Source organism: Macaca mulatta, chromosome 17 (assembly GCF_049350105.2).
Source record: "Macaca mulatta isolate MMU2019108-1 chromosome 17, T2T-MMU8v2.0, whole genome shotgun sequence".
In the NCBI taxonomy this organism is placed as follows: Eukaryota; Metazoa; Chordata; class Mammalia; order Primates; family Cercopithecidae; genus Macaca; species Macaca mulatta.
Genome location: NC_133422.1, coordinates 22661513 through 22686524, shown reverse-complemented (window position 1 = coordinate 22686524; position 25012 = coordinate 22661513). Strand labels below are relative to the sequence as shown.

The following is a 25012-nucleotide window of genomic DNA, read 5'->3' as shown; positions in this document are numbered from 1 at the left end:
GTTAAGACTATCTACTTGAGCACTTATTTTCTAATTATTTTATGTGCATCAAGTTTATTGGTTTTTTTGCTTGCTTTTCCCTCTAGCAAGATTTTAGGCTAAATAGAGATATGGGCCACTTACTATTCTCTTTTGTACTTCACTGTGCCACTTCTGGACCTGGCATAATTCTTGTAAGCACATAGAAGACCTCAGGGAAAAAAAAAAAAAAAAAAAAACTGGTTGTTGACCAATCACAGGTGGAAAGGAAGGCGGTGCTGAAAATTGGGCTAGAACCTAATAATTGCAGAACACAACCTAAGTGTTTTTGTTTGTTTATTTTAGATCATTAGTGAAATGATCTCAATGATCTTAGCTCTAATATGCCATTCTCTTTAAAGTAGAGCACACAGCATATACTTTAGTTGAGAATTTTACAGTAGGAGTATTAGAGTACTGTTATCAATATTATTTCAACCTGGAGATTGGAAAGGTTAGAACTATCATGCAACTTTGCTTTATACATTTGTGATAGGAAATGGCATCAACCTCATCTTAGGTCTTAAAAACTGCAGATGGTGGAAAGACTTTTGACTAGGCAGAGAGATCTGGTTCTAATCCAAGTTTGACCATTAATTAGCCTTGTGACTTTGGGAAAGTCTTTTAAGCAACTAAAGTCTCCTTTTTCTCATCTCTGTAATAAAAGGGTTTAATCATATAATCCCCTAAGGTTCCTTTCCACCCTTAAGATTCTACAGTTCTTATCATATCAACCATGTGAATCCTTTATCATCTCTGGATATCTAAATACAGGTATCTTCCAGGACCCAACCATGAGGTTCAAAGCTCCTAAAGTGATCATGGAACAGGTGATCAGATATTAATCCGTGCAAATGCTCTGCCTATACCTTGCTGTGAAGGTTACTCCTCTTGGGCTACTCTGTGAATTTTAAGCCCCATTTCGATCCTGAGATTATGTGCATTGGATTCTGCAGGTGCTGAAGATTGGTCAGAATTATTGTCAAAGACAGCTGCGCAGGGCACTGACAGTTCTCCACTGTCACGCCCTCATCTATCTTCTTGGGTAAAATCGTAAAAGCCTCGAGTGTCTGAATGAATGATTAAATTCATTCCACAAATATTTGTCAAGTGTCAGGTTGTGTGCTAAGTGCTAGAGTGAAATGTGAGGGGTTTCTGATCTCTGTGTACTGTGATCCCCCTTTTAGGCAGATTGGTGTCCTCGTCCACATTTCTTCTGCCTGAAAACGCTTTCTGAAATCATTTACTTCTTAGGAACATCTCAGCCAACATTTTTTATTTCCATCAAGGGAAATTTGGCTTCTATGTCCCCTGCTGTCAAAAAGGAATTTTATGAAGTGTTAAAATGTTTTCCCATGTCTGTAGCAGTCATTGCTGTAGTTCATCCATGGGAAAAAAAATTCCCCGTAACTGCTTTAGCAATGTGACAGGTTTTCTGTTTCTCCTCAAAATTGTACTGATGGCTGTATTTGCCAACGCATTAAGTGCTGGAAACATTATTTCCATTTAAAAAATACCTCTTTGGTCTTAGGGAATAAATATCCAGAGAAAATAATTTGTATAGAAACTCCAACATCAAGGATGAGCATAGAATGTTCTATTTCACAGGATGCCAAAGGTGATGGTGGAGGACACTATGTCTGCCAGAACTGAGTCTTTTTTTTTTTTTTTTTGGTATCCTTCCTTTCAGTCTCATGGAAAATATATATACTGAGTCAAATCATTATGTTTTTAAAAAAATATCTTTAATAAAACCAAAATGTAAGATAGAAATCAAGTCTTACACTCTGGAACAATAAAGAATTGGAGTGCATGTTAAGTAAAATACAGCAATTCAGGAAAGGTATAACTTCGGGGAGCTAAAGATGAAAACTCTGTCACTTTGATATGAGCCCAGGTCTAGGACTGGACTCTAGCCACTGCCCAACGTCAGGCGAGGGGAGTGTGTGTTGATAGCATTGGGGGACTCTGGGAAACGGTCTCTGAGTTACACTGGACAAAATCCATGCATAAAAAAAAAATTTACAAAGATTTTTTAAAGCCAGGACACTTTCAAATTGAGGAAAAGTGAGGTGTTAGTAAAGTTACTTTAAAGCAGAGGTGATGTGTTCTTGACTCTTTGCATAACCGAAAGAGAAGTACAACTTAGTGTTTGTTTTCCAACCAAAGAAAACCGTACCTGGGGAGAATCATGAAAGAGTAGCCACAGACAAAGTGAGAGGATTTCTATTTAAGGAGACAAACCACTTCTATGGGTAGACACCTTCTATAGCAAGGTAGATGTATGACCTGCAAAGCCAAAAATAATCGCTGTCTGTTCCTTTCCTTATAAAGTTTGCTAAGCCCTGTTCTAAAGGCTCCCGGAGCCAGAAAGAAGATTCAGAATGGTCTAGTCCAGCCCCCTTTGCCTTGGGATTCAAACAGATGGACACTTTCTTCAGGTCACACAGCTAATTAGTGATGGAGCTAAGACTTGACCAACACAGGTTTCCCAACTCCCTCTTCCCCTCTACATGCAACCCCAAAACAGTGTTGTATTCGTGAAAACACTCCCTTGGCCCCACCTGTCTAAGTTTCACCTGCTGAGGCTTATTCAGTGACTTTTATTTCAAAAAAAGTAGGACAGACTGGATTTTAGACAAAATGAGAAGGCTGAGGGCATACACTGAGAGAAATTGGTTCCAGCCTGGTAGACACAAAAGAAGTAGGGACCTTTTTTTCCAGACACTTTGATTCTTCTGCACTGTGGCTCTCATGTTCCTCAATACACTTTTGTAGAGAGGTAAATGCAGCTTCCTGCCCCATCACAACCTCCAATGTTTGGCTTGTTTGCATTGAAAATTCAACTTACCTGCAAGTTTCAGCCAAGGGGTCCTTTAAGTCTTTCTTGGCCTCCCTCAGTGCCCTCTGCAGCTCTCTTAAGCAGTTCTCATCTTGCGATTCAATCATGTATGTGTTGTCTTCCCCAGGGACTCTGAGCAGCTCAAGGACCAGCTGCATATTTGGCCCTTTTTATCCAAATATGTACAAAGTCTAGCACATCACATACCACAGAGCTCATAAGACTTTGGTCCGTCATGAAATGGGTATAAATACATGATTTGAAGTTGGACAGATGTAATTTTCATTCCCAACTTCACCACTTCTAAATATATGAGCTTGAACAAGTAAATATTCATCTCAGTGAACCTCAGTTTCTTCATCAGTGAAATGGGCATTCATACTAGCACCTACCTCAGAGGGTTGTTGGAAAACTTAGCTAAGATAATGTGTTACACCAGAGGTTCTCAAACTTCAGCATGCCTTGGAATCATGCAGAGAGCTTGTTAAAGCAGAGTCTGTTGGGCCCCATCCCTAGAGTCTCTGCTTCGGTAGGTCTGGGGTCTGAGTGTTTGCCTTTCTAGTGAGTTCTCAAGTGATGCTGATGATGCTGGTCCAGGAGCCACACTTTGATAACTACTGTTTTAAATCATCAAGCATGGTGCCTGGCCCAGTAAGGGCTAAGTAATTAGAAATTGCCTATCACAGGGCTGGGCACGGTGGCTCACGCCTGTAATCCCAGCACTTTGGGAGGCCAAGGCGGGTGGATCACTTGAGGTCAGGAGTTTGAGACCAGCCTGGCCAACATGGTGAAACCCCGTCTCTACTAAAAATACAAAAATTAGCCAGGTGTGGTGGCAGGCACCTGTAATACCAGCTACTTGGAAGGCTGAGGCTGGAGAATCACTTGAACCTGGGAGGCTGAGGTTGCAGTGAGCCGAGATCATGCCACTGCACTTCAGGCTGGGTGACAGTGAGACTCCGTCTCCAAAAGAAAGAAATCTCCTACCACCATTATATGATTTTCATAACCATTAAGGGAGTTAGTGGAGACCCAGAGGAGATGAGGGTTGCCATTTTGAGGGTCACAAAAAAGAAAAGATCCCCAGAAACCAGGTCTCTCCTCCTACAGCTGTGTGATGACTTTTAGCATCGAGCCAACGACTGAATACAGGGCAGGCTCAATGAGTCTGGACTTGTTTCTGTTATTTGTAATGGAAACTGCAAACATATATATTACTGATGCAGACAGTTGGTCACCATGTAATTCGTGCCTTTTCTCATCTATGAGGAATGGCAAAAGTTAAATTTGATTATGCACTGTTGGCAAAGGGTAAGAGAAACAAACTGAAAAACACTTCAGGGACATAGAGTGCAACTTGCCAGTACCTTTTAAAATGAAAACTTCAGGTGCTCTTTTATCTAGCCTTTCTACTGCTAAGAATTTTTTATAAAGATATTTATGTAAGGATTTCAGAAGATATGTTGGAAGATGTTTATAGCAGCCTTGTTGATAACATACATATGAATAGATTTCCAAGATAGGTTAAGTGGAAAAAGCAAGGTACAGAATAGTGTATATAATATTAGCTCCTTTGTGTAAGTGAAAAGGTTTCTCATAGAAAAATACACACCATTTGTACTGGATGGATGTGCTAGGATCTGTTAATAGTGGTTACTGGTTACCTTTAAAAAGAGAAATTGGTAGAGTTGTCAAGATGGGAACGTAGACTTTTGTTTTTTAGATTGTCCCTTTTTTCTTCTGTACATACATTACTTTCATTTAGTCAGTAGGGGTAATCTAGGCAGGAGATTTGTTGGATTTAAAAAGCTTAATAAATGCTATATATTTTGAGGAACTATTAGATTTATAATCTGATGGATTGCTTTGTTACTTTCAAAATTTTAAAATATATGCATCAATAAAGGGCTCTACAATTCCCTGGGGTGTACTTGGAGCGATGCAAAACTTTAAAAGTCACTATATGCCTAATATCTTTCTGTTTTATTTGAACAATCTGATCATTTCTTGCCTGCTTGAAATTTGCTTAAAACATCCTATTTTTTATATACTGTGATCAGTAGGTTTCTCTTTATTCAAATTCCATTCCCTAAAACAGAGGTCCCCAGCCCCCGGGCCAGTACTGTTTGTGGCCTGTCAGGAACTGGGCCGCACAGCAGGAAGTGAGCACCAGGTGAGTGAGCATTGCCGCCTGAGCTCCACCTCCTGTTAGATCCGCAGTGGCACTAGATTCTTGTAGGAGCGCGAACCCTATTGTGAACTGTGCATGCAAGGGATCTAGGCTGCGCGCTCCCTATGAGAGTCTAACTAATGATGATCTCAGGTGGAACAGTTTCATCCCAAAACCATCCCCAACCCCCTGTCCATGGAAAAACTGTCTTCCATGAAACCAGTTCCTGGTGCCAAAAACATTGGGGATGCTGCCCTAAAAGAAACAAGTATCTGGTCTCCTCTAGCTGGGAAGCTCAGAAATATGTCTGCTGTTGGTGTTTTGGCCTCGGTTTTAAGAGGGCTGTAATGGACTCACAATGTCACATGAAGCTTTTTTTACATATCTCAAGACAAAACCCCAGAATGCCCTTTTCCTGCTCAATTTGAAATTCCGGTCCATGCCTCCTTAAAGTATGGGTTTGACTGTATTCATTCTCTATTTCCTGGGCTTTCTGCCAGGCTGACTGCCAGCTCCTTCATGCTCAGGACCCAGGACCTGAGTATCTGTGCAGGACTCTGCCTGGAAATCTCTTTTACAGCAGCAGCTTCCTGTAACGTGCTGTCTGACACTTACCGCTCCTCCCTTGGACTTTGTCTTGCTCCTCTGGGTATCCTGAGAGCTAGAATCACTTACTGCATTCCCTCCATTATAATTCTTCAGTCTAGAGCCAAGGCTCACCGATTCCAGCACTACATCTAAAGCCTTACACTTTTCTTCTGTCCCTTCCTCCCTAGCTATGAGTATTTTAAAACAACAAAAACAAGCTGGGGTGGGAGCGGTCAACAATTTCATTTGTGTCATATGCCTTTCAAAATCTCTCATGGGCTATTCATAGAGGATTTGGGAAAAGGTTATTCCTTAAAGGGAAAAAATTTCCTCTTCACCCTACAGATTTGAGGCTCTATCATGAGCCCAAGTAGCATTAAAAAACAAAAATTAAGCTTGGAAGATTTGTTTGAGGTACTTTATTTAGGCAAGCCTACTGCCTGTAAGGACTTGATCAGTTTCTCCAGATATTTGGGACACGAACTGAATTAAGGCTCTTTCACCGCTCTTCAGCTGGAGCAAGGAATACAAGAGGTGCCGGGCCTGTGAGAAACAATGCAGTCAGCAGGACATGAAGGGAAAAGGGCTGTATTTGTGCTCTCTGGAGGACCCTAACCTTCCTCTTTCATCACTTCCCATGCGTTCCTGCCCAGAGCTCAAAATTCAGGAGTCTTGTGCAGCCCAGAAATCTGAGCTTTTGTGCCCAGTGGCTGCTTTTTCCCAGGGGGCTTGCTTCAGTGTGGTCTGTCCTGGCTAAATGGATGTCCTCCTGTTCTGAGCTTTCTCTCCCTGAGAAGGTTAAGGACCAGTGCTTCTCATGATAGTCTGTAAATTTCTCTATCCGTAAGAAGTATGCTCTAAACTCAGCAAATGTCCAAACATTTTGGGGTGGGGAAAAGCGCAAAAAAAAAGTTGTTAAATTAGTCTTATGGATTTGTTTAAAATTGGAAGAATATATACATATATGTGTGTAATGTATGTATGCTAGGTGAGTGTATGTATCTCCACTCATACACATGTGTAAGCTAATAAATAACCACTAGTGAGGGTTTGCAGCTGTATGGAGTGATTAGCAACTTCATCAAAGCTCTGTTTATCCTGCCCTTAGGGTCACTGATAGCTGCTGAGTATACTAGGGACTCTACTGTGATATCTAAGACTGGCATTCAGGCCTACTTCTGAAGAATTTATCATTTTTAATTTTCTTATGATCCTCAAATCCCTAATTTAGGCAAAACAATTAAAACACAGAATTGGGGGGAAAGATTTGCAAAGTGTGAGGGGTAAATTTAAATTTTCTGATGGAGAGCTCTTTCAGTTGCTATTAGAAGATGTGGGAAAATGTTATCCCTCAAAGAAAAAACATTCCTTTTCCTGCAAAATTTTTGAGTTTACTTTCTTGCATAAGTAAGTGGCAATCAGAACAGAATCTATGCTTTTTGTCTGATACAGGATTGTGTGGGGCCTCTGGCCACCACTCTGTAGACCACTAATGTGGTGAAGGCATTGGGTAGGGAGTTGGTTTCAATTTGTTCTACCTGCAGCACAACTTCTATAAGCTGCTTGTTTTGGACAAATGCCAGTGCCACCTTGTTTGCTGGTTATATCTTTCTCTGAGAAGCAAAGTTTTGAGGAGCCTGTTCAGATAGTAACTACTTAACAGGTTTTATTGTATATAGATAGAGTAAGTAGTATGAATTATAGCAGAGAGGTAGTAAGTGGTCATCTAATTCATGGACTTCCTCTCTGGTGTTTCCTGCTATAAGCACTGAATAGTGTATTTACATCAATACTAGTAGTCATCTTGATTTATGAGTTTAAAAATATGCTGTCTTTGAATGATATTCATTAGGGCATACTCTTAGAGGTGCTTTTTGCCTAATGATGATGAATTAATGCTGATCCAAGCACTTCTCCAGAGTCCTTTTTCATGTGTGCCCAAGAACTTTCAATTGCAAGACAAATGGCTGGTTCAGAGACAGTGTGTCCAGCAATGAGAGAAGCAAACTGGGCTTTGTGAATACTGTGGGTGGTTTCCAAATATAAGCTGAGTTACACAGTTATTGGGGTTTTGTTGGATTTTTTTTGTTTTGTTTTTGTTTTGCTTTTTGATTGGTATAGGGAAAAGAGTGTGTAAGTTCATAAGTATAAAATTAAATCCCACTGAGTTTTACATCTAATTCATTACCCTATTGAAAAAGAATACAAGAAATTGAGAATGGCCCAGAAAATGTTGGACATATTTCTTTGAATTCTGACTTCTTTCTGAACCCCTAATCCATATTTCAGCTCCGTTTGGATGGTCTTCAGGCATCTCAAACTCAACATGTCCGAAAGCAAATTCCTTATCTTCTTTCTCAGCCCTCCACCGGTGCTTGTTCTCGTAGTTTGGGATGTACTTCCCAGCTCCAGTCATCGTGGTACCTCCCACCACTCTTCCTCCTCCCATGTAGCAAATCAGCTGCCTCCTCCTATCAAGTCTTCCTGTCACATGACTGCCTGTGCCACACTCCACGCCAGAGCCTCTGCTTTAATTCATTCCTTTGTAATTTCTCCCAAGCCAATCCTACAATATAAAGTTCCCAATCAGAGTTAGCATACATGGTCCCTCTTGATTCATACCTAACACTAGCCCCAGCCCCAGCCCCACAGCTACTTTCACTCCTCCTCCCACAACTCTACACCAGCCTTTGAACAGGCCACCCCTGCCTTCTCTGCCAAGCAAGCATTACTTCACTATTTAAGACTTGGCAGAAATGTTGCCTTATTTGTGGAATGTTTTCTCATTCCACCTATCTACTTAAGTTACTCTCTTCTCTTCTCTGGGTTGTCAAAGCTGTCGTCTGCACCTCTCTTACATAGAATAATTATCTGCTTGTCTTTCTTTCTCTTCTGAGACTATGATTGCATCAAGGACAGGACTGGGCCTTGATCATATATTTCTAGCAATTAGTCAAGTTCCTGGTAGCTAGTAGGAATCCAGATGTTTGTTGAATGAATGAATGAACTTATGCCCTGGGATATGGTAGTAACGTGCTCTAAGTAACTGAGGCACTTAGCCACAAACAGCAAATATCTAATAGCACATGGCTTGAGTAGATATTAGGGAATCTCCTTTTACCCCTAAACCTGTGCCCTATTGGGCCATTGGGTCCTTCTTCTTAGTTCTTTCTTTTCTGTACTCCTCCAGGTGCATTACTGGTCTTCCTTACCTTCATTCTCTGTGGCCCCTTACACGTTTTTATGAACAGATATACTTTTCTTTAGTGTTTCATTTTTATTAACAGCCTTCTATGATTGATGTCAGAATTTTCACTATTACCACCTAAACACTCAGTCTCAACCCATATTTTCCTTTCCCCTCAGGACTGCTGTCAGGACATCATAGTTCTTCCTCTTCTAAATGATGCCAAAGAGGTCTGTTATTATAAGCAACGAAGCCCATTACTCTTTAATAACCTCTTGATCACCACCCCTGCCAGCCTAAATTTGGGGCTGACTGTTCTGTGTTGCCTCTACAGAAGGCAGCTGAAATTCCCAATTATCCCAGCCTGTGTACAGACAAAACATGCAGAAAGCCCCAGCAGTCCACTGGAACAGGTTCTCTCTCCTCTGCTGGCTGTGCTGCAGGGCAGCCAACCAGAGCACTAAGGGTCAGTGGTCAGCTGAAGAGCAGCACTGAGAGCAGCCCCAGGTGTTTAGTCTGGTGTTTAGTTCTTCCAGTTGAGGTCGAGGAGGGAAGCCACGTGTGCCCAAGGAGAGTATGAGCCAAACCGAAGGCAAATCCTCCTGTTAAAATTGAGTGAAATAAATTCATCATGTGATATGATGACAGGTTTTGCTAAATAAGGAGATTTGGGGTTGGGATTCTCCTGAAGTGGAAAATAGTAAAAAATATTAATAGCAAAAAGATAAAAGCCCGCTGTGAAAATCAGCCATAGATTGAGAAGTAGTTGCTCATCAGCATAGAAAAGTATTCACGATATTGTAAGTGAATGGAATCTGCTTTTTTTCCTTCTGCTGCATCATACACTTATTTGGTGTGCTGATTTTAAAAATTATGGCACCAAGTGTTGTTCTTCTGTGGGGATTAATCTATTGCTCTTTAACGTTCTTTGGACACCAGAAGATTTGGAAGAGCTTTGATGTCCTTTTTTATAATAGAGCCTTGGGAATCACGTATGAAAGATTTATGTTGATAGGGTGTTAGAATCTTTGAGAAGCTAATTTTAAGTGTGCCTTCTTAACTAAAAATTTAGAAGTTCAGGTTTAATCATATGATTAATTCAGTGCTTTAATTTCCTTAATCTCATGCTTACTGGATCAGTAACTGTTTAAACAAGATTAAGTCCACAGTTACTTGGCCCCACCCATAATTCCCACTACTAAGAACCCATGCCTTTGTCTATGTAGTTTTGTTCACAACCCTCAACATTTACCAGTCCAGTGGCACCAGGCCTGGAAGCAGCAGAAGTATTAAATTAAGTCAAGATGATAGAGTTAGAACTTCTAGTGGTTTGGGAGCCAGAGGGCGGGGAGCCTTGTGAAAGTGATAACGGAATGTGATCATGAGGAGCTATGGAGGGCGCCATATGGTGGTTGAAATAAGACCGCATGCCATTGCCGCTGGTTGGGTGAGCTTTGGTCTGTCTTGAGGTAGAGGCTATGGTTCCTGTTCCCTGCCAGAGGGCTGGAGGGCTGGCTGCAGTAGGTGCAACAGGGGGAGAAAAAGGAGCCAAGGAGGAAAAATGACCCCCTGAGATTGAGGGGAGGTATGGCACGGCTATTCATTGTCCCAACTTGGAACTTGGACATGATAATGTCTTGAGAGGACTGTGACTGAGTCCTTGAGATAGAGACCAAAAGAGAAAATGATATATGTTTGGCTCTTCCTTGTTCAGCCACTTCTCCCTGGCTTCACTTCTCTGCACCCAACCCTGGCATTACTTTGTCTGTATATCTGGATGCCAACACCAGTGTCTATATATCTATAGATCTAGGTATATAGATAGACCAAATCACATATTGAAACAACAGCTAAAGAATGCTTGCAAGTAGATGCCCAGGCCCTTTTCCCAGTCATACTTAGAATTTGTTTTAACCTAAAGTTATGGAGACAGACTTGAAGGGAGACATCCCCAACCTTGCTAAAATGTAAGTACGAAAGGCACAAATTGGATGGATATTGATGATGTTGTTTCTATTGTGACATCATCCATAGACTCCTAGTGTCTTTGCTTTGCTTCCCTATAGTGATCACAACATAAATTACTTGTCTTGTTTGACTTCCTTGTTCACCAAAGTTGAGCAGATTGTGGCCGTTTTCAACGCTTCTACCAGACAAAAAGCTTGGGACCATTTCTCGAAAGCCCAGCGCAAGAACATAGACATTTGGCGAAAGCATTCTGAGGTTGGTGATTTTATTATTACTTTTTAACCACCATCACACAGCTGGATTGGCAGAGAGTAGCATGGCTGCAGCCATGATGGTTTCTATTACAGTGGGCAGTCCGCCTGCCATTGTCTGATCTCACTGTCAGTTCCAAATGCAGCTGAGATTTGTTCCTTGTCCAGAAAAGCAGCTGACTTAACACTTAAGGAACAGAGTGTTTTTCTCCCCTGCAATGGGAGAAAATAACTTTCCCCATTCATAATAAAGATCTCAGAAATCAACCAAGACACTTTCCCTAGCAAATTATTTTAAAGAAAAATGAAACTTACAATAGAAAACTGGCTTTTAAATACAGAGGGGTTTTTTTTAGTGTTCTATGCGATGATGACAGTTTACTCTTTGGACAAGGATGCCTTTCCGTCCATATTTTCTCATCATAAGGAGCATCTGAGTCCCCTGTGCTAGCCGTTAAGTCCTATTACACTTCTCTCCAGAGCCAGTGTTGTAAGTGTTGGGAGTGAATATCTAGGCCAGCTGGGTCCACCCATCAGCATCCATGCATGTGTGAAGTGTGAGTATCTACCCCCAAGAGAACAGCCGAGAATTTGACCTCCTTGCCACTTAGAAGGACCAAAATGTGTCATTAGTCATTGGTCGTCCAGCTGTTATTTTTAACCCCACAGAGTAGTGTACGCTTTGAACCTGTAATTTAAAAGTAAGTATACTGTCTTTGCTTCTTTTTTTTAATGAAAGAATGTTTTTCATTTGGATGCCGCTCCATCTCTAGCATGTTAATATTAAAGTTCTCTAAATGATATTCCCCTCTTTCAAAATCCCAAACTTACGGAAGGTAAGGTTTATTTATTTAATGATTTTGACTCACACTTGTAAAATAAGTATTTTATATAGAGTTTGAGGAATCACAAAGTACTATGGGATCAATCATTTGGGTAGCATTTTAAGTGCCCATTAACTAATGCTAAATTACAGTTGAATACCAATAGCACTAGATGTAACATCCACATGAATACCAAATGAATTCTTTATTATCACTGTTATTATGGTGAATACTGAATGACTTCACAATAATGTGACGCTTAAAATGCTAGTGCAATTTATTGTTAAGAAGGACATTTTTTATTTTGTTCACTAATGCCTATGGTGGTTGGTGACTGATTCAGTTCTGTTTTTCTGTTCAAGATTATGAGTAAGGAAGAGGTGGGATTTCTCTTTAATTTTTCAGGGACCAGAAAAATGCAGGGTGCTTACCTGATGTTCTCCCTGACTCTGACTTAAGACTCAGGTCAAGGTTGATTTTCAAGATTAAAAAAAAAAGAGTCCTCTGTTTGTGATGCAATATACAAACTGAGGGTTATGAAAACACAAATTGGAGCCCATAAACTCTGATTCAGATTTGGGAATGATCAATCTGTGAATTGTTTATTTCTTCACATAAAAACCAAACGTGATTAAAAGGAATGTTGAGAGAAAGGCCGGTGGCCTGCTACCGAATAAACCTGAGCATAAAAAGGCCATCATTAGAATGTGAGTGTCAGCAAATGTCACATATTGATCCGAATCACGCTTCCTGCCACGTCTGCCTCAGCTTCTCACCTTCGCTTCACCCTGCCTCCTCCGCGCGCGTGTGGTGGGGAGCAGGATGTGTGAAGGCTTCTATGCAGGTCTAAGGAAGCCTGCTTGCTTTGTTCGGTACTAGGAGACAGAAATGATGCTCCAGAGGGACACATGGAGTGCAGCTGTCAAAGGTGCTCCTGCGAAGGGTCTTTGTGCCTTCCTGGTACTTTCCCCACCTCTTTTGATATACATTAGGACCCAGAATTCTAAATTAGCTGTGATTTTTCTCTCGCATGTCGCTTAATTGATTAGATACCAGTTGGTAATTTAACATTGTGGATGATTTCTCAGTTGCGTATAAGCTTGATAATTGGCTTGATTTTTTCCCACATTCCCATGTTACAGCATCTGTTAATTATCTCCAACACCTCTACAGATTTATTAGAGTGTACTAGTGATTTAATGCTGAACCAGAGGCACCCTGTGGAAACAGCCTCAGCATTTTCTCCTCAATTTTTTTTTTCTTTTCCACCACCTTTTCCCACAAGAACAACTACCATATGACAGTTTGTCATTAATCGCAGGGACTAAACAACAGGCCCTTTCAGCCTCATTTATTCTTTCCACCTGACTTTTCCTTGTTTCAAGTGTTTTCAAGCCACCTCTTTGGGAATTGGGCTCTTTGTCAGTAGAAAAATTAGCTGTCCACAGCCTAAAAATTTCCCCACTAATCACATGTGACACCCGCCTCCAATGCCTGATGGTGTTATTTAAGATGGAATTGGCACCTCTTTCTTCTGGGTGGCATAATCAAATAAGGAGGCCTTGTCTGCCATCCCTCTGGCCTCTCAGGGCTGCCTCTGGTTGGTGCCCCTGCACCCCATCTTGGACCTTGTCTCTCTGCTTTCTCCCTTCCCTGTCCTCTGCAAGGGTGATTCCCAGGGTACAGAGCTGACCATTCAAATACTGTTAGCAATAAATAGTTTCCTCTCCATCATGCGGTAGTTAAAATCTGTGAGCTAAGGAGAGAAAAGAATTGAGAGAACCCACAACATGGAGTGATATATGCATGTCCATCAAATGGGCACTGGAACCATGTTTAAAGTCACGCCCCTAATAAATTAGTTGTAATAATTTAGTTTTATTGTTACTCATATGTTTATTGATCATAACGTGAAATTATTTTAACTATTTGATTTTTATTTGGAGACTTTACAGAGGGAAAAAAGAATAATGGAGGCTTTCCCTGTTTTAAGTATTTCTGAAGATAGTAGATGTGAGAGAACAGAATGAGTAAGGAAGGATTCACAAATATGTAATATCCACCTTGATACAAAGTAATAATATAAATACTTAGCCTAAGTGATTACAGTGTTCTGATTTTAGGCACAGTAGTAAGAAATGTACTGTGTGATTCTTTACTCTTTACAATGAGTTTTCACATATGCTACTGCATCCAAACAGCTTGTATTATTATTCCTCACTTGTGAGTGAATAGACAAAGTCTCAAATAAATTAAATAACTTGATTGTAGCCACTCCCCTAATAAGTGGAGAAAGTAAGATGTGATCTTAAGATCTGTGGCTCTAAACATGATGCTAAAGCAACCACTGCAACAAAAACAATAACCCCTACATGACCATGTGCAATACAAAAGAAAAGGCATCTGTTTGTGTTTTGTTCCCTAACATCTTACTGATTTTAAATTTTGGATATCTGAATGGTGTGTGTGTGTGAGATCACACATGAGCACATACACACATGCAGGGGCACTATGTTTGCATGAGAAATAATAATGTCCAGCATTATCAACTGACCAACCAAGTGTCTGGCATGATGCTAAGTATTGTACATGCATTAATTCATTTCATCCTCAAAACTATTTTTAATCATAATACTCCAGTGAGCAATTTAGGTTAATAGAGATGAAGAATCTTTCCTAATGTCACACCATAGGCCAATGGCAGAACAGTCCTTTTTTAAAATTCCAGTGTTCATGTTCTTAACCATAATTTCTAAGTCCTTACTGTACATGGGCCAGCCATGTAACAGGTATTTCTGTGTAATCTTTGCAGCCCTCTTAGGTGGATATTATTATCCCCTTTGTACAAATGAGGAAATGGAGACTCAAGAGAGATTAAATTATTTGCTAAAGAGCCCTTAACTAGTCATGGGTGAGCAGGGATTAATCTAAGCCTGACCTTGGTCTACTCTCTACCCCACACCCCTCAGAACCTCCTTTAGGTTAGGTGAGGTTGTATTTGGGAGATAAAAGCCTTGGATTCTGAACGTTAATATGCCAGTCATATATACCCAAAGACCATTGGGGAAAGCCGTACGTGTCTGTGACTCTGACTTGTGTGCATCCTCTACTTGCAGGAGCTCCGGAATGCCCAAAGTGAGCAGCTCATGGGCATCCGCCGCGAAGAAGAAATGGAAATGTCTGACGATGAGAATTGTGACAGCCCTACCAAAAAAATGAGAGTCGATGAATCAGGTAACGCTGATAACTACCACAGAACCATGAGGTATCATGATCTTCCAAATCTCAGATGGGGCATAAGTATTGGGAAATGGCCCTATAACTCACTTTTGTTTGAATTATACTAAACTTTCATCTTTGAGTGACTCTGCTTTTTATTAATAGAACTTTAAACTCCTTCTTGGGAACAGAGTGATTTAAATTGCTCCAGTTGTTTCTCCGTACGCAGATCTGGGGCCATGATGCTTCTTTCAGGGAAGTTTGCCTGTTTCCATAAAAATCCTTTTCCAGAGTACGGCAGCCACAGCTGATGCTAAAATATGGGTAAAACTTGGTTTTAGTCAGTGTACTTCTTACATGGGAATTGTTTAATCCCTGAAGAAGCTTTCTAGCTTCCGAGCCAACATGCTGGGGAATTAGACTTCTTTTCCCATAAATCTTCTGTCACCTAACCTGTAATTAAAAGGCTGGCCCCATTTGGTACCAAGCTAGGGGTGTCACTCCTTGGGTTGTGAAAAGAAGAGAAGCTTAGAGAGAACCTTGCTTTGTGTGCTCTGTCTATTGGGAGTTGCTGATTTAAAACGCTCATTGGTATTGTTTTTACAATACCAATGGATATATATAATTGAATTTACAATGAGTTTTATATATAATTGAATTATGTATAAATCCATTGGTATTATAAAAGCAGGCAAGGGAAAAGCTCATTCAAAACATGAGACACCAAGGGAGACTGCTTGTCTGAGTGGAAGGGCATCGCCAAAGGACCTAGGAAGAACCATAATTGCCATCATTGCCAAAAAGGAAAATTACAGAGATGGTGTAGATTTGATCTGTCTCCTCATCTGTACAAGTGAATAAAACACCTGTTACAGACTTTTTAACAGAAAGATTACAGGTGACCAGGAATCGAGGATCTTTGCTAATTTATTAAGAAGCCAAAATCAAGATTCTGAAAGGATCAGGTCACCAAGACCGCAGGGTGGTCAGGATGCTCTGTTTCTCCAGGGCTGTAGAAGAGAATGTCAGGGGTGCGAGTGATGATCATAAGAAAAAGCTCCTGCATACAGGCATATAGAGAAAGGGCTTTAATTTCCTTGAAGTAGTGGTTCTCAAAGGTGTGGTTCTCAGTCCAGTAGCACCAGCATCATCTAGGAACTTATTAGAAATGTAAATTAGCAGGCCCCACCCAAGACCTACTGAATCAAAAATGTCTAGTGGCTACGGGGGTGTTGGGAAGTGAAATCCATCGATCAATCTGATTTAAGCCCTATAGGAAATTCTGATGCGTGCCAAAGTTTGAGAACCACTGCCTTAGAAACTTCCCCTTTCACCCTCAAATTCCATTCATTTTAATCTTTCAGAAGCTTAACATACAAGTAGGCACCATGCCACTATTTTCTGAAGCCATATATCCCTTGTCTGAAAAAAACCCAGCACTTATGTGTCAATGACATATGTCTCCTACTAAACCCAGAGCAGATTCCTCAGGACTGCTTTACTCTCAGGTTTGTTTATTTGAGGAGACCACCTTCCTCACAAGATTTCTATTCTACAAACCTTCACATAGCAAAACAAGAGAGCAAGGATTTGTGTGAATTTCTTAAGTTCAACAAGATCTTCAAATAAAGAAATAAATTCTTTCTATCAAAAGCACTTTTCATCCTTTGTGAAGCTTCTGGATGAGGGGCAAGTTGAGATGAAACTTGGATTCTTAATATCCTGACAAGGTAGGTGTAGGAGAAAAGAATTGCGTCAGTCAGAAATTCTCATTTGAACCTGTGACTTTTTTGTTTGTTTGTTTTGGTGATGTTTCTTTTCAAATAACTTGTCAATTTCCCAAGTAAGAATTGTGGATCATTTCACAGTCTGCTTAGGATAGGACCAGAATAATGAACTGTATGCTCCCTGAGGAGGTCTTGCAACACATACATGCCTGTTTGGATCAGGGCCCGGCCTCCGCTGCAGAAGCATCAGTGGAGATGTGATCCCCTGACACCTCTCTCGGTGTATTCCCCAGGCATCTGATGAGAGCGTGAAGTGGAGCCTGAACTTTTAAAAAACTTTCACCAGTCTTGTTACTTGGTCAGCAGAATTAATGAGCAAAGTGCAGGGCATGTTGTATACCAGGTTCTGAGGGAAGAGATGAAAGAACCGGAGTTCAAATGCCAGGCCCCGAGGAGTTCAAAGTCTTTTCGTAGTTTTCAAAATGAGATGGACCAGAGAATGTGGCATGTGGTTTCTGAAGAAAGCCCAGGACTGATTAAAGGGAAAGGAAGGCAACTAACCTTTTTTATTCCACGGGGCCCTGAAGATCTGGCCCAGAGGCAGGCAGTTGTTTTGCTTTCAGCCCTGCATATTTGAGGACACAGCCTGACAGCAAGAATTCCCATCTGGTCTTTTGTTCAAACCTCAGACAAATCCCTGCTAACTGTTGCTTGAAGAGGGGAGGATGGAGGCCGTTGCCCGAGGGAAACACCTTCCAGCGCTATCTTCTGAGGTGACACATCACTTGTTTTTAGGTACACATTTGCATCTGCCAGTCACCTACACAGGAGCAGTCCTCTCAAAATGTAGCACTCTAATTCACTAACAGGGGAATTGCCAGTCCCGAAGTGGCAGTGAAACCCTCCATCCTTTAAGGAGTCCCCTGCCTATTTCCTCTCTGCTCAAACAGTGGGTTTTTGGCCTCAGACCTCCTGGGTAGTAGCTGACCCAGGAATTCTTGGAAATTCCAGAAGAGAATATCCTTCCGTTGTCACCTGCCTGTGCCAGGAGGAGGTGCTGAGGCTGCACCCACTGCAGGGTGCTCTGTCTCTGGTCCCCCAGGGCCAGCTTTGCTTGTCGTCTCCATACTAAGACAAAAAGTACCCTGTAATGGGTTTTATCTGGGGGGAGAGGGAGGAGGTGGAAAGAATTGACTTGCTTGGTTTTTAGAAAAGTCGCAATTTATTGTGTAAGGACTTATATGATACCTTGGGTTTACTTTTTAAAAAATAATCAGAATGTTTCAATATATCTCTGCTTTTTGGTTATGAAGAATATTTCATTGTACTTTTGCTTTTTACCATATATAATAATTTGCAATATATCTTTGGCTATAATTCTCCAGTACCTACAATAGAATTCTGAGGGGGTGGAGTGTTCACTCTTCTTCATCAGTTGAATCTTAAAGGGGAAAAGGAGTTCACTGGAGCAAAACTAAGATGCTTATAAAAATGAAAATGAATTTTGCTAATAAATTTTAAAATGATGACAGATTTATTGAAGCATTCATTCAAGAAGATCGGCATCCTGCTCTGAAGCCTGTGAAGATAATTTTTGACAAAAATTCAAATTTATTGTTGTTTAGTCTGCCTCCTACTGAAATGAAGCCAGACTTTAAAATCCAAATCCGTTCTTCCTTTTTCTCTTTCTGTCTCTCTCTCTTCCTCCCTCCCTCTCTTTCCCTCTCTCCTTCTCCCTTCCCCTTTTCCACTCCCTTCCTCCCTGTCTCCCTCCAGGTTGACTCTGTGGGGCAGGATAGTGTTCACAAGAAATAAAAAGGAGAAAGGAAAGAGGAAGGCTATCCTAGATTGTAAGGCCTCCGATGGCAAAACCCGATACATTTTAGCATTGTGAGAGTTAATGAGTCAATGCATGTAAGGTACTTCTGACTTCACTTACAGTGTTGATCATCTAGTAAGTACTCAGTAAATGTTAACTCTGCTTGTTACCTTAGTCATCCTCCAACACCTGGCACTGGGCCTTTCCCCAAGTACGTAATCAATAAAAGTCTATGGACTTCAATTCACATTCCCCTTCTTCTGATCTTAATGTTTTTGATGCCTTTATCCCAGAAGTTGATAGGAAGATGATAACCCTGAGAATATTTGCTCTAATTAAATTGAAATGGCAAGTATTAAAGAGGCATGTTCAAACAAAATGTTCAGAACTTTATACGTACACAATTCAGTGTCACATGGCAAACAGGCCATGGCCCAGAGAGCTGTAACCTGGCATTGTTTTGACTGTCTACATTTTGTATGCTCAGGATGCTGTGGACCCAGGGGACACAGAGTTAGTTAGATACAGGGTACCCTGTCCTCAGGGTGTAAGACTCATTTATAAAAAGTGTTTTAAGTTAAAAATATTAGGGATGTCCTAAAGCCAATAAATTAAATTTATTATAAACCAAAATGAACATCACTACATAGTGTGTATACCTCACCCAATATTTGATGAGAGTACTTTGAACACAAATTTTGGAAGAGTGAAACTAAAAAGTCCCTTGCTCAGTAGACAAATCATAATTCCTTTCCATAATACACAAACAAATGTTTTTGGATTTTAACTGCATTTCATTTAAACTCTGAGCTCTTTATAGGAGCAGACACTCTTAATTATGAAGTTTTCTGAGTTGTCAATTTTTCATGAAAATTCACCGTAACATAGGTACAAAGGAATTTTGTTTTAATTTCACTAAGAATTCAAACAAGGACTTTCCAAATCTTTCAGCCACTAAATCAAATTAGGAACTCATAATTAGGTTTGGTTGGAACTAGCAGTATCGGCTTACCTGAATAGTTATATATGTAGCTGGAAGCTTTATGTTAAAAAAATAAGTAATAATAATAATAATAATAGGACTCTCTGACCATCCCATTGATTTCTTTGAATAGCAGGACAACCTATTTTTTCTGATTAAGTATTTTCTTTGTTTTAGTGCTTCTGAAAGATCCTTAAAAATGCCCATCAGGCAGATTATAATCAGGCACAAGCTTAAGAAGAGTCTCACTGCTACCCCATCACCAGCCATGCACAGAAGAAGGAGAGGGTTACTAAATACCAGACCAGGGTGCAGCAGCTGACTGAAGGGGCCCACTGCAGGGGGCTCCATCCTTCACACTGGTAGAAACTTCCTTTTAGGAAGCACTGAATGTAACCGAAAGCAGGCTCACCCAAGACTGGCTCAGAACTTGGCAGAAGGACAAGAGAATTCAGACACTGAAGTGAGATGGCTCAGTCTGAGGCCACATGCCAGGATCCAAGCTCTGGGCACCTGCAGACCCCAAGGGCAGGGATGTCTGTGCTGAGTGGAAGCATAGAAGGATAAGCTGTTTTCACATGTAATGACAGCCCAGGGCACCATCTCCTGAAAGAGAAATAGACCAGTGGGGTGTGTCCATCAGTGACCGCTGAATTAAAGACAAGCTCTTTTTCTTCTGGGAACCCAAGGGGCCCAAACAAGGAGATGTGATGAATCAGAACTAATGTAGCTTAAAGAGGATAAAAGAAATCTTGCAAGGTGGGCTGAGTAGCCTGCTTTCTTCCTAAACTCTAAACAGAGTTTCATTTGCAAAGGAGCCAAGGCTTTCCTGTTTCTTTCTTTCTTTTTTTTTTTTTTTTTTTAAATCTTGCTAATCTTACCCAAGGAATTCAAATAAATGTTTATTTTGGGTGGGTTTCTAAGTTCCCTAATTTCGTGTGCAGTGACAATTCCCTTTCCATAATGGATATGCTTCTGAAAAGTGTAGACATTTTTTTTTGTAAATTGCTTCACCTTTTAAATGCAAGAAAACAGATGCTATTTAAATTGATCCTGTCGCAGAAGATTCCATTTCAATGGAAGCACTCCTTCTGCCCAACCAGACTGTTTTGTAAATTCACACTTGGAGCCTAAACTGTCTTTAAGCTAAGCCCCTTTATAATCCTATTTTTATGTAGCACCTATCAATGCCATGATTCTTGACATCTCTCTCATATATGCACAAACTTTCCATAATCTGGTATTTTATGTAAGATTAATCTGTGTTGCTGACATTGGTGTCTACGGGACCAAGGGCTTTCTGTAATACTCTTAACTACTCAACTGTGCCACACCTCCGTGAAACTCAGTTGAGGCCTAGCTGAAGTTCTTAAACAATCCATACCTGTTTGAGCCTAGCTTAGACCTGGATGGGGTCTCCACAAGGTTTCCTGTGTGGCAGCCCACCATGTTCCCAGCTCCTGTCAGGCCCTGGCTTCTTGCTTAGCGCCATGAGTCCCTTGAGCCTGGTGGAGGGCTTGGGCTGATGGGCAGTTGGGGACAGAGAAGAAGAATGAGGACATTAGCAACCAATCTTCAGAAAGGGAGAGCCGCCGAGGTCTTGACCTGGAAAAAGTTAAGACACATGGCCAGGAAGCAGTCCAGGGTCACCGCACTGCCGCCTGTGTGCAGCCCAAAGTACCCTGATGCTTATTGACTGCCAGGAACACCATTATCTAGATTACAGATTATTATGTTTTCTGGGCATTTCATTCTGGTAAGGTTTGATGCAGGATCATTACATAGGAGAGTGGATTTAATCCTGTTTCTGTAGCAGGTTTTAAGGACACTGAGGGAATATTTATGTAATAAGATGCAAAGTTGCTATGGAAAATACTATAGCAACCTAACGTCTTCCCAGAGCCAAGCAGCCACTTGTAACAGCAATCTAAATTTACATTTATTTTAGTGTCATTTTATCGACACTCTTAGTATCTCATTCTGACAGGATGTTAAAATATGTTTTCAGCTTGCATTTGAGCAAAATTAACACAGTGTTGTTGGAATTTAAGTGCGGTTTGCACAACTTCTAGAAAAAATCAGAATATTTTTTGAAGGAGTTTAGATGACAGAATCTGGGCAAGTTTGTAAGCTTTTTTTGTTGTTGTTGTTCTTTCCTAAATAAAGGAGAGAATTCTTCAGTAGAATTTATTCCTGATTTTCCATTTTCATTTATAAGCAATATGCAAGAATCTCTGATTATGAAAAAGGGATTATCCTTTACAACATCAGTGAATGTTGTCAAATGCTCACCTGTGATTCCAGCAGATGCTTATAGAAAACACTCAGTAGGTCACCTCATTGCGCTCTAGTGCATTTGACAGCATGTCACATTTTAAAAAATAAAAGTTGTTTTTTGAATAAAAATAATACCTGGTCATTTTTGAAAACCTAACAACTAAGAATAATACATAAAGAAGAAAACAAAATTGTGTTATAATATTACAGAAGAATGGTTTGGCTTCTAATTTTTTTCTTTTCACAGTTAGCTATATAAGTATTTTTCCGTGTATTTTTTTAAGGCTCGGTAGTAAAATTCTACATGATTTTGGTTTCAGACGAGAGTCCTTGTGTAACAAGGCTTTTTTTAAAGTTTTCTTTTTATATATTAATGAAACAGAAAATAGAGAACAAATAAATTTGTATTCTTCCTGGGTCATAGGCTCTTTGCTGTGGACCTTGAGAGCTGAAGCTAAAATCTTTGAGGTGGTCAGAGTAGATTCCTGAGGTTATTAAAAGCGTGGTAACTGGGCCAGACTTTCCAAAGGCATTTTTTAGGTCCCTTGAATGTGATTATGGCAGAGAAGCTATAGATATGTAGGCCAGGTGGTAGTGGAAAAATAGTATCTATTGATTTTCTTCTCTACCTCTCCATCTGAAATCCTAAAGTGTGACTGTAGCATTGTTAAAAGTAGGACACTGACCAAAAGAATCAATACTAGGCCATATTAAAACATACACTGTTACCAGCCTCTTAGCACAGTGATGTGCTGTTTATGAACATCATTGTCCTAATTCTCCTCTGCTTTTATACTGTATTGTTCATCAAAACACAGTAGGTACATAAAGCTATTATAGCTTGACTCCTAACGCTGTTGCACATAAGCTTCGTTAATCAAAGACTTGAAGATGGCAGGTATACTGCATGAACACAGAAAATGAAGACAGGATGATGTGTTGTAGAATTCTAGTTAACCATAGGTAGTTAAGAGCCACATAACTAATTTAAAAAGTAAGTACTTCCTTCCCTTTCTTGGAAATTCCACTTGCCGTTATATGATACTTAGAAATCCTGGAAATTGAAATTTGTAGGAAATTATTATTATACTAAGCTCTCCCACATCTCAAAGGCTTAGAGACCCTTCTCTTTCACTTGACTGAATGCTCTTGATATCAAAGAGGGAGCAAGAGCTCAGCAGCTCTTCTCCCCAGTTCCAGGACACAATGTGTGAAGCCTTCTAGGAAGTGGCTAGAGACAGAAAATTTTATTTTAGACTTCCGTCACTAGCAGAGAAGTAGGAAGAAACATTTCTGGAGTGAAAGTTGCAAGACAGAGTCTATTAATTGTAGCATTTCCGGCAGGGCATTGCAGCATCTTTAATGAGCCCCCTTTAAGTTCTAGAGCTGCTGTATCCCAAACGCCCTTGCTTTCTACTTGGGGCATGCTGGTCACTGCAGCCCGAAGCAGTTACCTAAATTTTCAGAGTTAGTTTAGAAACATCTAAACATTGAACACTAGGGTATTGGTTAATTAATGGTATATCCATGAGCAGTCTTGAAAGAAACCATGGTTTAGACTACATAATGGAATGAGAGAAGGTTCTTAATATATTGTGAAGTGATAAAAGAAGTTACAAACCAGCATGGATAATTCCATTTGTGTGTGTATGTGTTATATTCACAGTTTATGTTAGGGAAAAATATGTGAGGATATAGGTCAAAATATTCAGACTGATTATCACCAAATGGTGTAATTACAAGTGACTTTTGTTTTTTTTTCTGTGCATTTCAAAAATGTCCTCAATATATGCACATATTATTTAATTAAAACTACAATAAATATTAATTTATAAATTACCTAGGAGAATCTATGAAAAAATCCATGTTTGTTGAGGAATACTACCTAGACACTTTCAGTCATTCTGGAAAGTCAAGAATAGTAAGGAATAGTAACTAGTATCAGATGATGATAGTTTATTGAATTGCCTTCTTTTGCTTTAAATTAGGGAATTTCCACATTTAACTCACCATAGTATGCTTACCTTCCCAGACCACATAATCTTACAATTTCCTATTCTAAGAGCTAATCATATTGGTATAAATATTAAATAATGGATCCAAGAAATAATTCAAGTTCTAAACCAGGCAGAAATGTTGAGTTCTTACCCACAGAGAGATTAGCGGTGATGAGAAGTTACATTATTTACCCAAGATTGTAAGTGGAAAGTCTAGAGCTCAATACTAGCTTTCTCCTTTTGAGGTTAATAATCCTTTTATGGCACTACTGAATTTTATGGGAAAAGGACTCCAGAATCTCTTTCAAATGCCTTCAGTGACATCATAAGAGTCAGTAACCAAATAAAAGCAACCAAGGATTTTGAGTGCCTGCAGGGTACGTGGTGCCATAATGCCTTTTGGAGGCAAAGATAGCCTGGAGATGCTTATTACCTTAAAATGTTCATCCACACAAAGCCAGCTGGGGCTTCTGCTTGGTCTTCCCAACCTTTTTTTTTTCCCACTAACTAGAAGGAGATTTGCTTCAACATAAGCAACGCACCCAGCAAACTCTTTGTAAGCCCATCCCAACAGAAATGCTGCCCTTAAAAAATATTCAGGAAATTGGTACCACCCATTTCCTAATTGAGTGACATTTATTTCCTGAAAGCAGAGTCTGCTGTATGGCTTTAGACAAGAAAAAGAAGAAAAGGAAATGCCTTGAAGAGGTGAAGTGCATAGGGAATGTTCATTGCCGTGTTATCTGTTTCCTTTGGTAACCATACACACTGTCACAACCCACGTTTTCCATTTAGCAAGTCCCCAAAAAGATAAAGAGAAGAACGAAGACATTTCTCAAACCTGAGGCACATGCTTGATGGTTGGTCTGAAATGATCTGAGCTACAATATCAGCCCTTTGATTTCCCATCTCATCCCATGTTTTCTTTGCACCCTCAGGGTCTAGGAGAGCCTACCTGAGGATCACCAGTTTATTGACTCACCATCTAATTTCAAGACTTATTGAAGTGCCTCTCCCTGTTTCTCTGCTCCCGAGGCTTTTCTTTATGAGATGTACCTCTCTATATAACTTAAAAATGAGAGTCTGAGGGACAGCATCTACAGTAATATCAATCTTCTTGAGATTCACAGACTCAGGGAAATT

At 40.2% G+C, this 25012-nt stretch overlaps 1 protein-coding gene across 10 annotated transcripts in view; it reads left to right on the top strand.

The window, feature by feature from the left end:
* The window catches only part of ENOX1 (ecto-NOX disulfide-thiol exchanger 1), a 324009-nt gene that overhangs the window by 189517 nt on the left and 109480 nt on the right, over positions 1–25012 (top strand). For all 10 annotated transcript variants that reach the window (XM_077974448.1, XM_077974449.1, XM_077974446.1 and 7 more), the window contains 2 exons: positions 10922–11028; positions 14965–15082. In XM_077974448.1, the coding sequence (XP_077830574.1) occupies positions 10922–11028; positions 14965–15082 (225 nt within the window). The remainder of the gene's footprint in view (positions 1–10921; positions 11029–14964; positions 15083–25012) is intronic.